The sequence below is a fragment of the Pogona vitticeps genome, chromosome 3 (genome assembly GCF_051106095.1).
Source record: "Pogona vitticeps strain Pit_001003342236 chromosome 3, PviZW2.1, whole genome shotgun sequence".
Taxonomy (NCBI): domain Eukaryota; kingdom Metazoa; phylum Chordata; class Lepidosauria; order Squamata; family Agamidae; genus Pogona; species Pogona vitticeps.
In genome coordinates this window covers 114,284,970-114,305,515 of record NC_135785.1, presented here as the reverse complement: position 1 = coordinate 114,305,515, position 20,546 = coordinate 114,284,970, and the positions used below count along the sequence as shown (strand labels likewise).

The following is a 20,546-nucleotide window of genomic DNA, read 5'->3' as shown; positions in this document are numbered from 1 at the left end:
CCCTCACAAGTGATGGATTATATAGGGGCACATCTGGATTCTGTGCATGCACGCATGTTTCTACCTCCAGAACGCATTCAAATCAGGAAGACAGTGCGGAAGTTCAGACCCCGGGGCAGAATATCAGCCAAGCTTGCGCAACACCTACTAGGCCTCATGGCATCGACAACTTGTGCCCTGCCTCATGCACACCTCAAGATGTGCTCACTCCAATCCTGGCTACTGACTCTGTTCAATCCTATGGCAGACAGTCATCACAAACGACTCAAGGTCACACCAGAGTTAGCAGATCAACTTCAGTGGTGGACGTTCCTACCACATCTGCTGATAGGACAGCCTTTTCGACCCCTACAACTCAAACGTCAAGTAACAACAGACGCCAGCCCCCTGGACTGGGGAGCCCACTGCAAGGACCATCAAATTCATGCACTTTGATCCCCTCAAGAAGCCTCGCTCCACATCAATCACCTGGAGTTGATTGTGGACATAAAGGCACTCAGAGCATTTCTCCCCCTTGTGAAAGGCAGAGCAATACAAGTGGTCACAGACAACACTACCACCATGTTCTATGTGAACAAGCATGGGGGAACACAATCGAGGTCCCTACTGTTTCTGGCTGTCCATCTATGGGAGTGGTGCTACCAACAACACATTCATGTCTCCACGTCAGACAACCAGTTGGCAGACGAGCTGAGTCGCCGCTCGTTCCAATCTCACGAGTGGGAGCTAGATCAAGAGGTGTTTCTCACTCTCTGCCACAGGTGGGGTCGACCAATCATAGACATGTTCGCAACAATGACCAACAGGAAATGCGAGAAATATGCCTCCCATGCAGGGAAGGGAGATGGGTCATTAGGGGATGCATTTATGATCCCGTGGAACAAGGGACTTCTCTATCTCTACCCACCGATACATATTCTTCAAAGAGCCCTCGTCAGAGCTCTTCAGATGAAGGCGGAAGCAATCTTCATTGCTCCTTGGTGGCCGCGTTGACCGTGGTTCTCCATGCTTCTTCGGACTGCGGTAGACAAGATAACCTTACCACTTCTACCAAATTTGATCCCTCAGAACGAAGGGAACATCCTTCACCCGGACTTGGAAGCACTCCACTTGACGGCGTGCAGGATTTCCCATCATTGATTGAGGCCATTGACAGGGCAAGAAAACCGGCCACCAAATTACTTTACAAATACAAGTGGCAAAGCTTTCTAAAGTTTCCTGAGGAGTGCAAGTTACAACCTTCACCTGCAGCCTTGTCTACCCTTCTCCTTTATCTTCGACATCTCTTTGATTTCGGACTGTCCAAATCTACATTGAAAGTTTATACATCGGCCATTGTCGCTTTCCAACCTCCTGGCTCTGAGTCATCCCAGTTGTTTTCACACCTAACTTTAAAAGCCTTTTTTAAGGGTCTGTCCACTATGAGACCACCTTTGAAGAAACCAGTACCACAGTGGCCATTACAGACTGTGCTACATTGCCTCACTCGTCACCCCTTTGAACGCATGGCTTCATGTGATCTCAAACTGTCAGTTTTGCATATGGCCATGACATCTAAGAACGGGAGTTGGCCCTCTATTTTGTTTTTCAAGGTGAATTGTATATTTGGGTGGATGTTGTTGAGGTGGTCTAGAAATTCTTCCAGTTTTTCTTTACCATGGTTCCAAATTGTGAAGGTGTCATCTGCATATTAGAACCAGATTGTGGGTGCAAAGGGTGCCGAAGCCAAGGCCTGTTTTTCAAAATGTTCCATGTAGAAGTTTGCTGCAACCAGGCTGAGGGGGCTCCCCATGGCCACTCCATCTGTCTGTTCATAGAACTCATTGTCCCACTGAAAGTAGCTGGTCGTTAGGCAGTGTTGGAAGAGGGCCTTGATGTCTTCTAGAAAGATCTGCTGGATGAGTATCAGAGTGTCTGATAAAGGATCTTTCCAGAAGATGTCAAAGCTTGGCTCCCAACACTGAAAAATGCAGCCTGCAAAAGGTCAACAAACTTTACCCAGCCACAAGGACCGGTGATTACTGCACACAAAAGACCAGCTAACGACACCCATCAATCACAGTGACAGATAATCTCTCCCCCTTATCGCAACAAAAAGACCCACAACAAAAAATGCGCTGATCACCATAATCACTCATCTCCTGAAAAGGACAAAATATGATCCCACAGCTATAAATAATCAGCTATCGAAACAAATTGCATCAGAGCATAGACAGAGTTCTGACTTCTGTCCTCTGAAGATGCTGGCCACAGAGACTGATGAAACGTTAGGAAGAACAACCTTCAGAATATGGCCAAACAGCCTGAAAACCCACAACAACTATCTGATAATTATTTCTTGTACTGTGGTATTTCTGTTTGAGTAAAGAAGGAGAAGTAGTTCATCAATAGCATTTAAAATATTTTGCTGTAACTGAACTGCAAAACTCCGTCCAATCAATTAGTCAAGTTCTCAAAGAAACAGCTTTCTCCCCTAAATAATGACTATAATAAAACAGCTATATATTGCAGTAACCTGCACCAAGGGGAGTGGGGCAGCATTCAAGGCTCTTTAGTGGAGAAAAATAAGCATTGGATTTAAAACAAAAACCTTGTTTGTTTGTTTGTTTGTTTGTTTGTTTGTTTATTTGATTTATATCCCGCCCATCTGGTATATTCTACCACTCTGGGTGGCTACGAACAGACATATACTCATTAAAATACAAAACCATAACATAATCAATAATAAAACAGTGAAAAATATAATAAACAATAGATAGCAAAGAAAGAGTTAAGTGCTGGCAGGAGGGAAGGCCTGAGTAAACATCCATGTTTTTAGTTGGGTTTTAAATGTGCCCAGCGTAGGGGCCTTGCGAATCACCAGAGGGAGGTTGTTCCAAAGTCGAGGAGCCACCGCCGAGAAGGCCCGGTTTCGTGTCTTCTCCTTCCGGGCCTCCCTCGGCGTCAGGCTCCTCAACCTCACCTCCTGGCTCGCACGGGTGATCCGGGTAGATCTTGGTGGGAGAAGGCGTTCTGCCAAGTATCAAGGTCCCAAACCGTTGAGGGCCTTATAGGTAAGCATTAAAACTTTGAAATCAATGCGGAAACGAATGGGCAGCCAGTGCAGCCTGGTGTTTTCTCACTCCAATAAGGAGTCTGGCTGCTGCATTCTGCACCATTTGAAGTTTCCGCATCAACTTCACAGGCAGCCCCACATAGAGCATGTTGCAGTGGTCTAATCTAGAGATTACGAGTGCATGCACCAAAGTAGTGAGCGCCCCCGTGTCAAGGTAGGGCCGCAGCCGGGCTATATGCCAAAGGTGGAAATAGGTGGTGCGAACTTCTGACGCCACCTGTGTTTCCATGTTGAGTGTCGGGTCCAAATGCACACCCAAGCTGCGGACCCTGCTCTTTGCGGCCAGGGTCACCCCCCCGAATGAGAGAGAGTCACCCAGGCCACTAGACACGGGGGCCCCCACCCTCAGAACTTCCGTCTTGTTCAGGTTCAGTCTCAGCCCATTTTCCTGCATCCATTTCAGTACGGTCCCCAGGCAGCGCTGAAGGTACAGGACAGCATCACCTGCAGTTGGTGAAAAGGAGATGTAGAGCTGAGTGTCATTCGCATACTGATGACACGATGCTCCACACCCCCTGATGACCCCGCCCAGCGGCCTCATGTAGATGTTAAACAGCATTGGGGAGATAATCGATCCCTGTGGGACCCCACAATTGGGGCTCCACGGGGCCGACACATTCTTCCCAAGCTGTACTCTCTGGGGCCGGTCCTCCAAGAAGGAATGGAGCCAGTCAAGCACCGAGCCACCAATTCCCAACTCGGAGAGCCTCCCCAGGAGGATACCGTGGTCGACGGTATCAAACGCCGCCGAGATGTCAAGGAGGACCAACAGAGACGTTTTGCCCCTGTCAGCCTCCCTCAACAGGTCATCATACAGGGCGACCAATGCCGTCTCAGTACCATGGCGCGGCCTGAAGCCTGACTGAAATGAATTGTTTGCGTACTTTAGATCCATTGTTTCTATTATTTGGGTGGGCATTAAATTTTCAACTATTAAAAGGCTGTGGAATCATCACCATTACTGGTAAATTAGAAGAATAATCTTTTTTCATACTGCATTAATATCTATTGAATGGACATTGGCTGAAAATTTAGCTACTCCTAGCACCAGAGAAGTTCACAGTGTCAGCAACATGTTGTAAAGCTGTGATCTGGGAAGGATTCTGAAGCAGCCCTGGGCTATTTCAGCTTTCTCCTCCCTATTCCCCCTTCTCTTCTTTCTCCAATAGCTTTAGTAATAAGAAATGCTTTTAAATCATGTCTCAGCTTTTCAGCCACCACTGATGAAGCTCAATGTTACTGGGAATTATCATAGGCATTCTGGAGTTAATCATTTTATATATAAAGTAGCACATTTCATGTGTTTCAATTAATGTTCCCATTTTGCAGTGTTACCTTAATTGCTCCTATATAAATTCTTGTAATTGATATTTGAGTAGTTTACCTAATATGTTGAATGAAGGGGAAAACTACAGCCCAGATGTGTATGATGTTTAATGCTGCTTTTAACCACTTACATCATAAATTGTTTTGGTAGGGTAGGAATGATCCCTTCCTGTTTTAAAATCCAGTTGTCCCATAGCAAAAAATACAATTTCTCAGTTCTACAGAGAGAGTAGTGCATGTAGGAAAGTTTTTTTTTAATGGTAAAGAGGTTTTCCAGTGAATGCTCTGTGAGAAACAGGTTGATTTTTCGTTCTTCATATTTCAGATAATTTTCAAATACTTAATTTAAAATTTAAAAACATTGGCTATATCAGATGTCATATTAGAGAGAGAGAGCGATTTGTGAGATATTTTACTGAGCAGTAGCACTTCAAAGAAAAAGAATATTTAGTTTATATCATTTATAGTAGTGATTCTCAAACTGGGGTCCCCAGATGTCCTTGGATTGCAACTCCCAGAAATCTTGGCCAGCACAGCAAGTGGTGAAGGCTTCTGGGAATTGCAGTCCAAGAACATCTGGGGAGCTCAGTTTGAGAACCACTGGTTTGTACTACCTTTGGGGAAATGGTTCTGTAAAACTGGCAAAAGGTATAACCTTAATTGAACTGCTCAAAGAGCCAGAAATAAACTATTTTTTTTCCTTTTAGCCATTTATTTTTCTACCTCTGTGACAAACTTTATGCCCAGAAATTTTATATTTGTCTGTTCACTTTAGCTGATAAGGTAAATGACCTGAGGTATCTCACTGAGGTAAACACCACCCTGAGTGTTGTTGGGATAGTGGTGGCAGCATCCTACTATCCCAGCATTATTTTGTATGTTAATCCTGTTTCTGTTTTACATTGTCCAGGATAGATTTTACATCAGATGTTCATTGATTTGTATCATCATTCTAGACATTCTGCAGGGTATTCTATTTCTCACAAGTTAGTAATTCAGATGATTGTACAACTCGGGGGGAAAACCTTGGAAAATACCTTTTTTAATGTTCCTGATATGGCACCTCTATCCTTTCACTATAGTAAAGACGTATAAGTCATTTGGAACCGGAAATTGATACTTTATGGAAAAGACCTTTAATAGTTTATTCTGTTGGCTGTGTAAGGAAGTAATTTTCTTCTTTTTAACTCAGAAAGTTTAATTGTTTTTTCTTAAAATATCAGACTCAAATACTGTGGTGGGATGGCCAAATTAATCCCTGCACAGCCTTCTGAAATGTGATCCTGTTGATTCTCTTAGGTGTTTCAGGTAAATCCATTTACTATAGCTTCTGTTTAGATTGATTTGCAGGGGTGGAACTGGGAAATACTTTGTTGGCTTTCATCATTTCCAGAGAGAGGGTTGATTCCTTAAAATGCTGTTGAGAGAGTAGTGTTGCATCTCATGACATTTGGTCTATGGTTTGCAATATGCTTATTTTTATTTCCTGTAGTTTTTTAAATCTAATGAAATTTCTGGGTGGAGACATTCTGAAGTATGAAATGGAATGGAATTAACACACTAATACTACTAGTTCTACCTCTCATTTCCATTTTCTGTTACTAGGGATATAGTGGAGGCTTTAAAACACTGTCTACATCATTACATCTGAAAATTTATGTGGACAGACTATATGTGCTGTGGAAAATTGGAGGTTCTGGATTACTACAAATACAACAGGTAGTGGTGGAAGAAGAAAAAGACCTACATGATTATATTAAAAGAAGCAGAGAAAAATTACTTAAAGCGATAAAATTAAAACATCTTAAAACAACAGAAATGAAGGTTGAATATAAGAAACAGCAATTTAGAGATAAAAGAGCTGGAAAAATAAACCACTGTGTGGGCAATGTTTGAGAAATATTAATGGAAAACATGATAATAATTTAAATTGGGCATAGCTAAAATTGGCCACCATCAAGAAAGAAACCAAAAGCCTGATCTTTGCCAGACAAGACCAAGCACTCGAAACTAATGTTATGAAAACTAAAATTTGAAGGATTAACGTAAATAGCAAATGTCGATTCTGCCAAGGAAAATATGAAACAGTGTCACATCTCATCTGTGAATGTTCAGAGATTGCACAGACAGATTACAAAGCTAGAGATGATACTGTTGCAAAATTAAAAAACAGTGGTCATTATGTTAAAAAGTTTAATCTACCAGCATACAATAATCCATGGAAACATCAGATAGAAAAGTGTCAGAAAGTGACCAAATTAAGATCTTGTGAGAGATTCAGATTCAAATGGACAGACACCTTCATTATAATATACCAGACATAACAATAAAAGATCAAAGAAATGTCTGGATAATTAACTGCAATTCTAAGGGATGCCAGAGTTGAAGATAAAGTGCAGTGGTGCCCTGCTAGACAACGACCTCGCTGAACGACGAAACTGCAGGACGATGACTTTTTTGCGATCACTATAGTGATCGCAAAACGATGTTTCCTGTGGGGGATTTTCGCATGACATTGATTAGGTCCTTGCTTTGTGAACCGTTTGTTCGCAAAACAATGATTTTTCCGGCTCCGCAAAATAGCTTCCCTTCGCAAAATGGATGGCTTCCCTTCGCAAAATGGGTGTTTTCCGGACAGAAGCTTCGCAAGACTGCGATTTAAAACAGCTGATCGACGGTTCTCTATGGGCGATCCTCGCTGGACGACGAGGTATTTTCCCCATTGGAACACATTAAACGGTTTTAAATGCATTCCAATGGGGTTTTTTTGCATGACGACGATTTCGCTGTACAATGATTTTCCTGGAATGGATTATCGTCATCATGCGGGGCACCACTGTATTGGAAAAATTAACAAAATACGGAGACCTGGCAATAGAAATAACTTGCTTGTGAATGAACACATTTCAGTGGTCCCAATAGTCACTGTAGTATTGGAAACAATGCTGTGGGATTTTATAAAATATTATCAGATGCAGATCTCTGAAATAACACCACCAGAGTTGTAAATACGGCAATATTAGGAACAGCATACATATTACACCTATATTTAGCTGATACTTAGGTTTTTGGTCTTGGCTGCTCCCTTGGTACAAGGTAACAGGGAGAAGTAGGAAAGAAGGAAAAATAAGAGATTGATAGATTAAAGCTCCCATCCTTACAAACAAATATTTCACTTACTGATGCAATGGCAGATCACTACCTATCTTTTGAAAGTTAGGATCTGTAAATTCTCGTTGTTAGATGTGGGGACCAACTCAGTGCAATGACACTATTCCTTAAGGAACTGAGAACTAGAATGACTTAAGAGGACTAGCTATGCTGAAATGCTTAAATTGTCCTCTGTACTGGACTGTATCATTCAAGGACTTTTTTCTTTGTGATCTGCAAAGAAACATTAGAGTAAAAGGTTTTAGGACTCTAAGGGGAATTGAATTTTTATTCTAGTTCCAGTGACTCTTCCAATATCCCCAGTATCAAAAGTGGCATTGCTAGACTAGAGAGCCAGAATTGTGCAAAATCTGAATGAGCATATTTTTTGCTTAATTTAAGTATATAAGAAATTATAAATCTGCTTATTCTTCCCTAGCCTCCCTTTATTTAAAAAGGTGTAATACATTTTTACTCATCTGCTCTGATTTTTCTTTAATTGCTGTCAAGTTCCAGCTAGAGAAATATAGAATTAGGGAAAAGAAGGCTCTTTGGAACATTATCACCCCACTATTTCACTCTAAATCTATTAAGAAGGTCTGCCTGTGAGGAAGAAAGAAGTGACTGGGAGGGGCTAGGCTTCTTGGGACCTGTAAATATTAGGGGACTAGTTGTGTCTCTGGGCATTAAGCTCTATACAAGTTGCCTTTCAAAACCAACTTCTCTTTGAATTCTCTCCAAGGGTATTGCCAGGCTTGTTCATTCTCAAGTTAAATATCAAATTTACAAGCATTCTGTACAATGCCTAATGGCCAGAGAGACTACCAGTCCACTACTCTCTTGCAGCTCATATGGAAAGTAGCCTCTCCCAGCCAAATTATCAGAATCTACAATGTTACATAATTCATTGATTCAGTGGTTTAGAATAATCATTCAACTTTCCATTTTAAAGTTTCTAGCTTTCAACATGTTTCTGAAAGTTAGGTACTTTAAAAGTGTGCTGTAAGGTCACAAATGGTTACAACATAATAAAAGTAACTTGAGAATCCACATGTCTGCCAGTGACTGGACAAGCAATCACAAGGTGCCTTTTCATCAAGCAGTACCTTTACATGAGATCTCTATAGGTGGCTGATATCATTTCCATGATAACAGCAACACTGTTCCAAATTTCTGTGATCATGCATATTGCAGTATAAGTTCATGCTCTTCCTCCCATGCAGAAGACTCAAGAATTGTAAGTAGTGCAATCATAAACCCCCCTGAATATTGCTATCAAAGCTTTTCTGTTTCATGTGAGTTCTCTCAACTTTTCCTGGCTGCTTGGAGAGTTATGTGCCCTTGCAAGTTTTCAAGAGAAGATGAAATATCTGATTTGTGTCTTTCCTGAAATAAACTGAGATGGGAGACACCAAACATTTATGTCAGATTTAAGTTTAAAAGAGGCGCCTTGTTGCAGTTCCAAAGCAGCAGCCACAGGCATGGTGGCTCAATGTGTGTATGTTTTATGTTTGCTGTAGTGTTATAGTTACCATAGCAATGATTGCATTACTCCATTCCCGTACTTGTTCTGAGATGCAAAACAATACAGTGGTGCCCCGTATAGCGAGGTTAATCCGTTCCGGATTAACCTTCGCTATACGAAAACATCGCTGTGCGGGTAAGTAAAACCTATTGGAACGCATTAAACTTAGTTTAATGCGTTCCAATAAGTGTGCAAACTTACCCCTCCAGCGATGTTTTCGTGTCCGGCGGCCATTTTGGAGCCGCCGATCAGCTGATCGGCGGCTCCAAAATGGCCGCCGGAGCCCCAATCGTCGCAAAGCGAGTGCGGCGATTGGGGCTGATCCGTATAGCGATCCCCAAAAAGGGATCGCTATACGGATTTTTCATTAACCGGTGCACTCGTTAAGCGAGGCACCACTGTACATGCTTCCTGAGCTGTAACTACTACATTATAGCTCACTGAGTTCCACGTTGCTAAACACATTGGCTAAAATCATGTTATACAAAACACACAACATTTAGTGTAAAATTGCCACTAGTTAACAAATTCTTAATGGATTTCATCTCTTGTATACTGAGTCATGAGTTTGCCACTTTTGCATGACTGTGCAACAGCATTTCAGCCATTGTTAAAAATTGATAGTTCCATGGATCTCCAAAAGGATTCACGACAAAAAAATGAATAGTATGTATGGACTTTTAATCCCCAATTTATTCAGAGCTATACAATCATGTGTAAAAGAAAGTGCGCCCTCTTTGAATTCTATAATTTTATGTATCAGAACATAATAAAAATAATCTGGTCCTTAGCTGGTCTGAAAATTAGGTAAATACAACCTCAGATGAACAATAACACATGGCATATTAAACCATCTCATTATTTATTTTATAAAAATAAAGCCAGAATGGAGAAGCGACATGCAGCTGTCCAGATGCTTGAATGCAGTTCCCCCAGCGTTATTACAATGCTGGGATGAGGAGTGATGGGAATTGTACTCTAACATCTGGATGGCCAAAATATGTGACCTTGCCTTCGAAGGCAAAATATAAACACATAGAATTGTTTATTCTGAGAACAACAGAAACATCATGTATAGAGCTTTATCCAAATCTGTTTGTATTGGTGAAATGTGTCCTGTGAGCACTTTACTGCTATGTTCTCATAGTTGCAGGGTTGCTTACGGCTGAATTTCTGCAAATAATTTCCAGAGCTCTGCTCCAGAACTTGCTTGTAGTGAAGGGTTTAGCCTTGGGGAACTTTAAAGTATTCATGAAGCATTTCTCTAAGCTTGTGCCAAGGTGTAGAGAAAAGTTTTTTTTAATTCTAAAAAAAGTTTTCAAAATGTTATATACATTTTTGTTTTGTTAAAATGCTTTCTGTTTATTTTTTCAAAATGTTGCAATAGTTTTCATTGAAATGTGTTGTAGCTCAAAGGCCTCATTATATAATAAAGATTATACATTCTAATTTTATGTTTTGGGATAGTATGTGCATATTGTCTACAATAGTTTTGTATGTGAGATCCAACAGTTCTTGGATTGAAGCCTCATTTTTATGGAATTCCATGGGTTACAGTATAGATTGTTTAGGTTAATCTTTCTGTCTCTTCTAGTACTTAGGTCTGGTAGATACCATCAGAAAAATTTGTAGTTGTCAGATGGGATATATGTCTGAGATTAACAGCAACATAGGGCCATGAAAAATAACAGCCCTGATCAACCATCTTTCCCAGTTTGAACTGACATTACGTCTGGGGCTTTTCTCTCCCCTCTTGGCATGATACAATGTTAGACTTTTTTGGAACCCATATAATTCCCAAGATTGGTTTCAGTAGTTTCCTTCTCTGATGCTTACTCCTTTAGAGTGGCAAGCCCAGCTATTGTTCCTCTGCAGTTTTGCATAGAAAAAATCAAGCCCTCACATCTCTCTTTAAAAGTGCACATTTTCAAGTACAGAAAGTGTCAGTGAATAAAGGAATATTGGCAGTGAGGACAAACTGGGCACAGAGTTTGTGAAAATAGGTATGGAGATAATGGCAAGCAAGAATGCATTTCTTCACATGAAAGAAATTGCACGATTAAATTGAGTCTTGGTAGGAAATTATTTATACTGTGGTTTAAATCACAATTTAAACCAACTTGATTTAAATCAAATCCACCCTGGCTTGTACATAGTGAATTTTTAATTTAAAGGAAGTGTACAGAAATTGTTTGTGTTTGAGGCACAGCTAAGATTACCAGATCTTGTTGCTAATGTAAACTTTTGTGCAATTTGCCTCCACTACAGTGGTGCCTTGACTTACGACCATAATCCGTTCCAGAAGATGGACGTAAGTCAAAATGGTCGTAAGTCGAAGCACCATTTCCCATTTCCAGCATTTAAAAAAAAAAACCAAACAAATTAAAATAAAAATAAAACACTGCAAGCCCCATAGGAATGCACTGGGGCTGGAAAAAAACAAAACAAACCCAAAAATAAACATTGGAGCAAGTCCCACGCTGGGTCTGCAAAAAAAAATCACCAAAAAACAAAACAACACAGCACAGAAACATAGCCCCCCAGCCCAAACCCACCTTGCAAAAGCCACCCAGAACAGTTTTTAAAAAGAAAAAAGCAGCACCTTACTTTACCAGTCCGAAGCCTCCTCTGATCGCACTCACTCCGCGGCGGGGCCAGCCATGACAGAGGGCGAGACTGGGGCGAATGGCCACACCATCCTGGCCAGGCTCAGCCTCCCAGCGCTGAGTCCCAACTGGCACCAGGACCACCGGGAGGCGGGCGGCCGGACCATCCCAGGGACCCAGCACCAGGAGGCTGAGCCTGGCCGGGACCATCCCAGTCAGGCTCAGCCCCCCCCCCCACCAGCACTGGGTCCCCGCTGCTGCCTCTGCCAGGAGGCAAGTGGCTGGACCATCCTGGCCAGGTTCAGCCCCCCTCCAGCTCTGGGTCCCCACTGCTGCCTCCGCCACATCCTCTCACCGCTGCATCCCTTTTCCTAACCATTGGGGTGAAAGAGTTACAAAGAAGCAGCCTCTTCACCACCAACGGTTTGAATTTCCCGCCTTTTTCCTCTGCCCTTTTCTGTTCGCAAATCGAAGCAAAATTTTGTGGCCGGAGCTGGTTGTAACTCGAAATAGTCGTAAGTAGGGGTGTTCGTAAGTCGAGGCACCACTGTAATTGATAAAGTGCCAAGGTGCATCTCACTCACATGCTTAGTCGTGCACCTGATTGCACAACAAAGGCATGGTTCAGAACCACATCCATTACCTACTGTTAACTGCAGCAATTTATGCAAGCCTTATATAAATATGAAAAGGACTCCAGACATTATTTTAAATGTGACACTTATTGTTACTACAGTATTTCTCCCTAAGCAATTGCAAGATGAATGCTCGGACAAAAAAATATAATCCTTCATTAGCAGAAGCATGACAGGGTTAAGAAATTTCAATAAGTGTTCTGTTTTTGCCTCAGTGGTAGAAACGAAGTATAGCTGTGCTAAGTATCGCTGTGCCTCAGTTTGAGCCAAAGTCAATTTTCTGATTTCAGAAGAGGGTTTTTTTTATTATTTTACTCGAGAGGTTCATAAAATTTAGTATTAAAAGTATATTGATTGTTCTACTGTGAAATAGATTCTTGGGCAAGTAAAAATTATTTAGCCTAATCTTGCTTGCCATTTTCATAGTCACCCTAGGTTGATTCTAGGGCAGAATCATGTGGCATTTCCCACAACTTCTTGTCTGCAAAAAAACCATAGAAATCCGTGTAAATTTTTTAAGGGTAAAATGAGCAGATGTACCTCTCTTTAAGGGAAAATAAACTGATTACTGGATGGAATTATCTTGCTCTTGTTAATACAGGAATTCAGGGAACTGGGCAATCAACTTAATTCAGGTTACTCAGAACAATTCTGTTGTCCTTTGTAGAATTAGCATATACAGACGGGCACATCTTGCATTGCACTGCAGTTGGTGTATCTCTTTTAGCTTCCTTCAGTTTGTCAGGAACTGTTCTGCAATTAGCTTATCTCTTTCCTTCAGTTTGTCCAGATTGCTCTGTTCCATCTTGGCAGAACAGATCTTCCCAAGGTTCAGTCCCACAATCCATTTTTAATATTAGGAGGGAATCCTAGGCAGACAATTCTTCTCAGTTGGTGAAAAGTACTTTTCTCCTATATACATCCATAAGGTGGAGTGCTGGGTGTATGTTGTAATTTCATGGAAGGTTTGAATAAATACAGGATGAAGCAGTAGAGTGCCTAAGAATCTCAGTGTTCATTTGAAGAATGTGATCCTACACTCATATTTGCAAATATATGTAAAAATATAGAGATAATCTCTCCTTAAATCACAGAGAACATTTAATGGCACTGAATTTCAGTGTGTTGCATCGTTCCTGATTTCCCACCATGTTGTACAAAATCAAATTGTACCAAAGTAAGTATTGGAAAATAAATTACTTTGATATAAAGGAACTTAAAATGTTATTATTTTTCCTTCTACACATTTTGTGCTCAGTGTTCAACCGTGTTCTGTAGCTATGTGATACTGTAGCTATAGTTATAATTTCAGGGTGACTACTGTATTGGTGGTTTCCAATTGAGAACCCAGAGTTTTTGATATTAATAGGTGTACATACCATAAGAAGATAATTAAGAAACAACAAATTATTTGGAAAGGTCCAAGCACACAAGTAAAACTGTATGGCAGTGGTCCCCAACAGTTTTGGGGCTGCGGACCAGCTGGGGGGAGTAAGCCCCATGCAGGGTGGGCACCCCCATGCTCACGCAGTGGGTGTGTCACGCTCACAAGGTGGGCATGTCACACTCACACGGTGGGCGTGTCGCACCTGTGGCGTGTGTGCTGTGCTCATGCATGAGCGTGACAGGTGCAACACCCCCCGCTCGAGTGTGACACGCCTACCATGGGAGTGACACGCCCCCGCACAAGCATGACATGTCCCTCCGCCTGCATGGGGGTGGAGATCCGTATCCACAGCCCAGTTCCTACAAGCCCACGGACTGGCACTGGGTTGCGGACCAGGAGTTAACAACCCCTGCTATATGGGATGCAAATCCAGGACAGCTGAATGTCAAACTGGAACATTCTGGACGTACAGTACAAGTATTGCTCTTGATACATTTGTAGTAGTAAGTATGGATCCATGCCTTGATACAGCGTTTCTGACAGCATTCTACTGTAGGTTAGAAACATGAGTTAATTAGTGTGTGTATGTTTTTCCTAGGAGCAGGAATTCAGAGCTTTTGGCCAGCAGTTTACAACTTGTTTTTCTTGGAAAGAATGAAGTATTTAAAAATACTGGGGAAGGGGGCCTCTAATTTCCTTTTCTGCTGTAGAGTGTAGAGCCCCACTTCTCCGATATATGTGAAGAATATTTCATTTTTGCCTTTGAGAGTGTATAAATAAAGCCTTCTGGCAGAATTTACATTATCTTTGTACCTAAGCCAATTTGTAAAATGGTCATAAAGTTAAATCATATAATTGAAAGTGCTATTTAAACGTTAATTGGTAATATAATATGGAACTGCTCAGCATTCCCTCTTGTCCAAATGTAGCCAGAGTTAATAAGAACTTTTAAGACCTCTATACTATGTTGTAGTATGTTGCTTTAAGGCCTCCCAGAAGGCCTCTAGCAAAAAGAGGCTGAACTCACAAAACTAGAATCTGGGGTTAAAGTAGTGGCTTGAGCAATTTCAACGTCTGTTGTTTCTTTTTTCTCTGTATAGTAAACAGAATTTTTCCATAATTTTCATATCTTCATCTGGTTGCTAAGCTAAAAGAAAATTTTATAAAGAGTGACCAGATGATTCTGCTGTGCATTTATTTAGCTATTTCTAGACAAATGCTTCATGATTCTTTTGAACTGATACAGCTGCAGCATAGAAAGCTTTACTTCTCCCACCCTCCAGCTTCCCTTCAATGTTATTATTGACTCTCACGTTTTTAAATCTTTAAATAGATCTATGCACACATTTCCTTAATTTAAATGGAAATAAACTATATATATTTTTTGTTTTCAAATGCTGGGTGTTATTATTGGCCAGGGAATGTGGCTTCAAATCATTGGTGATAAATGTATGGTCATTCTTCATGGTCTCTACAGATTTAACAATTGGTTTTGTGCCTTTTTTAGAACCAGTCTTTGGAACTTGCACAGCTAAGCTCCCTCCTTCTGCTGTTTTGTAGGAGCCTGCCCACCGTCTGCAACACACATGTACCACTCGCCCCCAGTCCCTGTTTGTCCACTAGAATGGTCATATCTAGGAACATTCTTGCTGAATAGAATCACCATTTGTCTTCTCCGTCGTTTACTCATTTCTTATTTCTCTTACCCATTTTTTTCATTCATCTCTAGTTGATTATAGGTTTTCATAGACTCCCCCCCCCCCCCAATATTTATATTATTTTTCTTTCCACCCTGCAGCAGACATAGCCCAACTGCATGGCCTCTAAGGGCTTTTTCAAAAGTGTCCTTCCTGTGCTGTCAATATATAGCCCCTGCCTATCACCACATGTGCTGCCTTTTCTGCCTTGGTGAAGTCCACCTCTCCCAGCCCTGTACAATCTACAAGGGTTTCACAAAAAGGACTCCATCTTCATAAGTCCAAGCTTAGCCTTTGCTTTTGGGAACAGTTCCTATGAGCAGTGGGACAGGCAGCTCAAAACCAGCCTTCACGCACTATCAGTTGCCCTCCCAAAGAAGCTGCCATCTTCACTTCCCTCCTTGATATCTCTTGATCCAGTATCAAGGAATGCCACCTCGATGCAGGGGGTAGATACAGCCAATGTGACGCTCTCTACCACCTTGCCTATGCCCATGCTGACCAGGAGCAAAGCCACTTCTCCACCAGCCTCCCCATCTCAGTCATCTGAGAGAGGCACGCCAGACTAGCTAAGCATGCCTCCCTGAAGTGTTCTTCTAGTCTATCTCCTTCAGAGTTTAAAAGGCCCAGGGAAACCAAGGATAAGAGAAGAGACAAGCACTCCAAGTACAAGAAACCATCCCTGGCGGTCCTGACATTACTTGCTCATTCGAGATTGGTGGTTTCTTGTTCTCTTCTACTGCCGACTCTCTTCACAACAATGCAGCCCACTTCATCATTGATGCCACTGGTGTTTTCCGTATTGGCCCCAGCTAGTCCTGGTTTGACCTTCTCAGCACCAACTCTTGGTCCTCCAACCTCAACTTCTGGTTTGCCTACAACATCTCAGTTGCTGGCTTAGACCCTTGGACTTGTTCCATTCATCCCATTGCTTTTTGATACTGATTTGCCAATCAATGGAATTGCTCACTCCACAGCCACTGGCATTCTGTGTTGCTTTGGACACTCTGCTGCCAACCTTGCAGACCTATCCAATGCCATTCCAGGTATCATTGGCTTGCTTTTCCTCTTCTCCAGGCCTGGAACTATCATTCCCATCAGATGGAGAGTTATCCAGCTCCTCTCCTGTATGATCGAAGAGGCCCACTCCATCCATCTCTTATCAAGTACACTCACTTCACCTGGATTGGCAGTACCATAATCTACTTGCTACGTGCCAAGCATTTCACTCTCGCCATCTTCAGTCTATGGGACATGCTCAGAATGTTCTTCATCTTGGTCCTGATCTCAAACCTTGGTATATATTTACCATGCATATTCACTGGACTACCCACCCAGATACTCACTTTCCTATGATCATTCCACCTACCACTTTCTGCATCATAAGTGACCTTGGGATAGGTCTTCATGACATTGCTATGTCCATTCTTGTTACTGACACTACAAGCACATTCACTGTTTTTATACCTACTATGGACTTCACTGCTCTCCCTCCTGGTATTGGCACAGGTTCCACTCCCCATACCATACTCTCAGATCTGGTCTACTTGCACACACAATCCAGACTGCCTGGGCGCATAGCACCTGGCAGGTTTAGGATGGTGTAACTTAACATTATGGGAAGATGACCAGGTATTGAGTCATTAATAAAGTGCCATTGTGTACTTATCTTCATATCCAGCACCATATGCTCATAATCATATGTATCTGTGGACAGATCTTTGTATTGCTTTTGTTTAGCAGGTACTGTGCATACCTTTCTAGAATTGAATATCTATAAAGATGTAAAATCTACTCCTTTTTAATTTTAGCTCTTGGATGTCTGTTTTATTATGTCTTATATGGAAATAACTTACAGCCTAGATTTTATTTAGTTGTTTGTTTGTTTGTTTAATAAGTATCATTTGTAGGCTACTGTTTCCTGGTGACGGCATCCAAGGTAACTCTCAATGTTAAAACAAGTAAAACTAAAGCCACAATAAATTAGAAATTATAAACCAATACTACTACAATTAAAAATCTATTAAGTAACTAAAACATTAAAATTTTAAACACAAACTTAGAAAAACTAAAACCAGCATCCGGAGACTCTCTCATTGTTATTAAAAGCCTGCTTGAAGAGGTGGGTTTTCAACTGCCAGTGGAAGGATAAAAAGTGCTGGAAGAACAGAATGTTTCAGAACGTATTTAAGTGCTCTTGAAAGAGTGAAGGCTCCAACAGTAGCCACAAGTACATCAGGCTGTTCCAGATCTAGAGAGTTTGCTGTGAGGCTCCCACCCCTGTCACAACCTATCACCAACTGTCTTGGTTCATGAAGGGATAGTTTGCAAAAGAGAGAACTGCTCTCAAAAGGAGCTATTAGATGCTTTCTTGTGTGAGCTTCCAAAAACTCAACCATGTGTTGTACAAGGGTAATTGGAGCCTGGCATAATTTATAATAATGTTCAAGACATAAAATATCAATTACAATTTCCAGAGAAACTCAAGTATAGAAAATATATTCCTAGAGCTCCAATTCTCAACTTCCAGATAGGTCTGAAAACTGTTGATGCTCTGGCACCCAGAAGGATGAGCAGTAGTTCTTTTCAAAACTCCCAGGCCCCTGTTATGGTTTTTCATCCCATTATTCTACCCATCTGTTTCTGTGATTGTATTCCAAGATCACTATTCATATTTTCCAGATTAAGAGTTCAGCTTTGTTGCAAGCAGCCTTATAATTCCCCACAGCTATCGTGGCTCTTCTAAGGCAATTAGATTCATGCAGCACCCCTCAAGGTACCTAGGGATAAGGGGAAAGTCCTGCATTTGTCATCAGGGCTTGACTATTCTCTAAGGCCTTGCGGCATTTCCAGCTGTAGGAGCTTTCAAGTGGGAACAGGTCCCCAAAGGAAAGGTCATAGGAAAAGGATGGTATGTTCACAACCTTAACAAAGGCAGTTGCTGCAGCATTTAGTATATGTACATGTGTTGCAAACATGTTTTTTTCAAGCACGATATACCCTTTTATTAGGCTATCTATCCAAGCAAAAATATTCAGGGCTGTAACTGAGACCTTGCCCCAGGGTGCCAAATATCCTTTGCATGTTTCCCAGATTGGTCTAGCAACCTGGTTTATCACTTTAGGAAAATATGGCAGTAGACCAGGCCATGAGGGGAGAGCAGAAAAAGAGTAGTTGGTATAATAGGCCCTGCTGAGGCCATGGAGGCTGTATCTATCCAGGTAGTCCAGATCTCTGGTCCATCCCCCACCCAACAATAATGTCATGAAGGCTGTCAGTAGTCAACCAGTCAGAACGTCAGAGAGAGCAAGAATTTTGAATCTGTAAATGGGCCTGGAAACAAGTGCTTCAGTCATTCTGGAAGGTAGGATGACTGTGTGCTGATCTCCTGGTGCCCTCCATCTTGCACTGCTGCCTGTCTTTCCTTTTTTGCCTGGACTTTTGAGGTGATGTTTTCCCATTTCTTTGGATTTTTTTTGCCACTGCCAGGCAGCTTGTTTGTGCTAACATACCTTTTAGGGATTATTTTTCAGACACCCCCCCCCCGATTTCTTTGGGAATTTCCCCCTCTTTTTTTAAAATAAAATCCTTTTCTTTAGATGGTTTTTGCTACTGATTTGTCTATTTTTAACTTGCTGGTTGTTTGTTTTAACCTGCCTTTAAACTGCCCAGAACAGTGCTTTATTACTAATGGGGCAGTATAAAAATAAAATCAAACAAACAAATACTGCTGACTGTTGAACTCAAATTGCCCCATAGTATATAATTTTAGCTTAGAGATGAGCTTTGATTGTATTTTTCCTTTAGCTGCTTGCTTGGTGTTCTCAGACAAGGAGCTGATTTTTTTATTTTTTTATTTTTTGCTTTTTTCCCCATGAGTTTACACCTCAATATCCAGAATTTTTTATTGTACGGAATACCTGGGATAGGGGTATTGAACCCAGCAGATCTGGTGACAACCCCAGCGTCTTGATTTTCTTGAGAAATAGGGCCAAACATTTTGGAAATACACTGTCAGAAAGCAGCGCTTGAAATAGGATGTCCTAGGCTAGGAAGAAAAAGATTCTGACCCAGTATTTTAAGAATCTGAGCCGAGCCAAGGTCTCGACCTTGTGTTGGCTGCCTTCAAGGCATAGGATTGCATAGGGGACACAGCGGGGCAGGCCAAAGATTTTATATAGAAACATTGATTGGACCCTTTCCACGGAGTTGTGGAATGCAGACATCCATAAAGAAGCTGTGCTGCTGATTTGGCATTAAAAATCTGCAGCACAGCAGGGATGTATTAGTGGCCCTAAGTACGATGGAAGTGTAAGATTAGCCTGTGCTGAAAGCTTTGCTGACTTACCGTATTTTTTGCACCATAAGACGCACTTTTTCACAAAAAAACGTGGGGGGGGAGTGTGTGCATCTTATGGAGCGAATACTGTCCCCCCCCAGGCCACCACCGCTGGCTTCTGAGGCCTCCGGAGGCCTCAGAAGGCCCCGTGGGGGTCCCCCCAGGCCACCATAGCTAGCTTCTGAGGCCTCCGGAGGCCTCAGAAGGCCCTGTGGGTTTCCCCTCCCTGCCACCATCACTGGCTTCTAAGGCCTCCGGAGGCCTCAGAAGGCCCCGTGGGGTTCCCCCCAGGCCACCATCACTGGCTTCTAAGGCCTCCGGAGGCCTCAGAAGGCCCTGTGGGCTTCCCCTCCCTGCCACCATCACTGGAGTCTGAGGACCTCCGGGAGACTTTGGACCAGTAAGGTGCTGCTTTTTACTTTTTTAAAAAATGTTCTGGGTGGGTTTTGGAGGGTAGATTTGGGCTGGGGGGTATGTTTCTATGTTGCTTTGTTTTTTGGGTGATTTCTTTTGCAGTCCCAGCGTGGGACTTGCTCTGTTTATTTATTTTTACTTTATATTTTGGTATTTAAAAATTACGTGCTGCTTTTTACTTTTTAAAAAATGTTCTGGGTGGGTTTTGGAGGGGAGGTTTGGGCTGGGGGTATGTTTCTATGTTGCTTTGTTTGTTGGTGATTTTATTTTCTGTCCCAGCGTGAGACTTGCTCTGTTTATTTATATTTATTTTTATTTAATTTTTGGAATTTAAATTTTGGTGCGTCTTATG

General features: G+C 41.9%; 1 protein-coding gene across 11 annotated transcripts in view; it reads left to right on the top strand.

Moving 5' to 3' along the window:
• ADK (adenosine kinase) overlaps positions 1–20,546 on the top strand; it is a 375,585-nt gene that overhangs the window by 251,447 nt on the left and 103,592 nt on the right. The window contains exon 8 of one of the 11 annotated variants that reach the window (XM_072994989.2): positions 16,519–18,065. The exons of the other annotated variants lie outside the window; for them this stretch is intronic. Coding sequence (XP_072851090.2) covers positions 16,519–16,797 — 279 coding nt within the window. The 3' untranslated portion in view covers positions 16,798–18,065. Of the gene's footprint in view, positions 1–16,518; positions 18,066–20,546 lie in introns of those variants that run through there. 11 annotated transcript variants of the gene reach the window in all.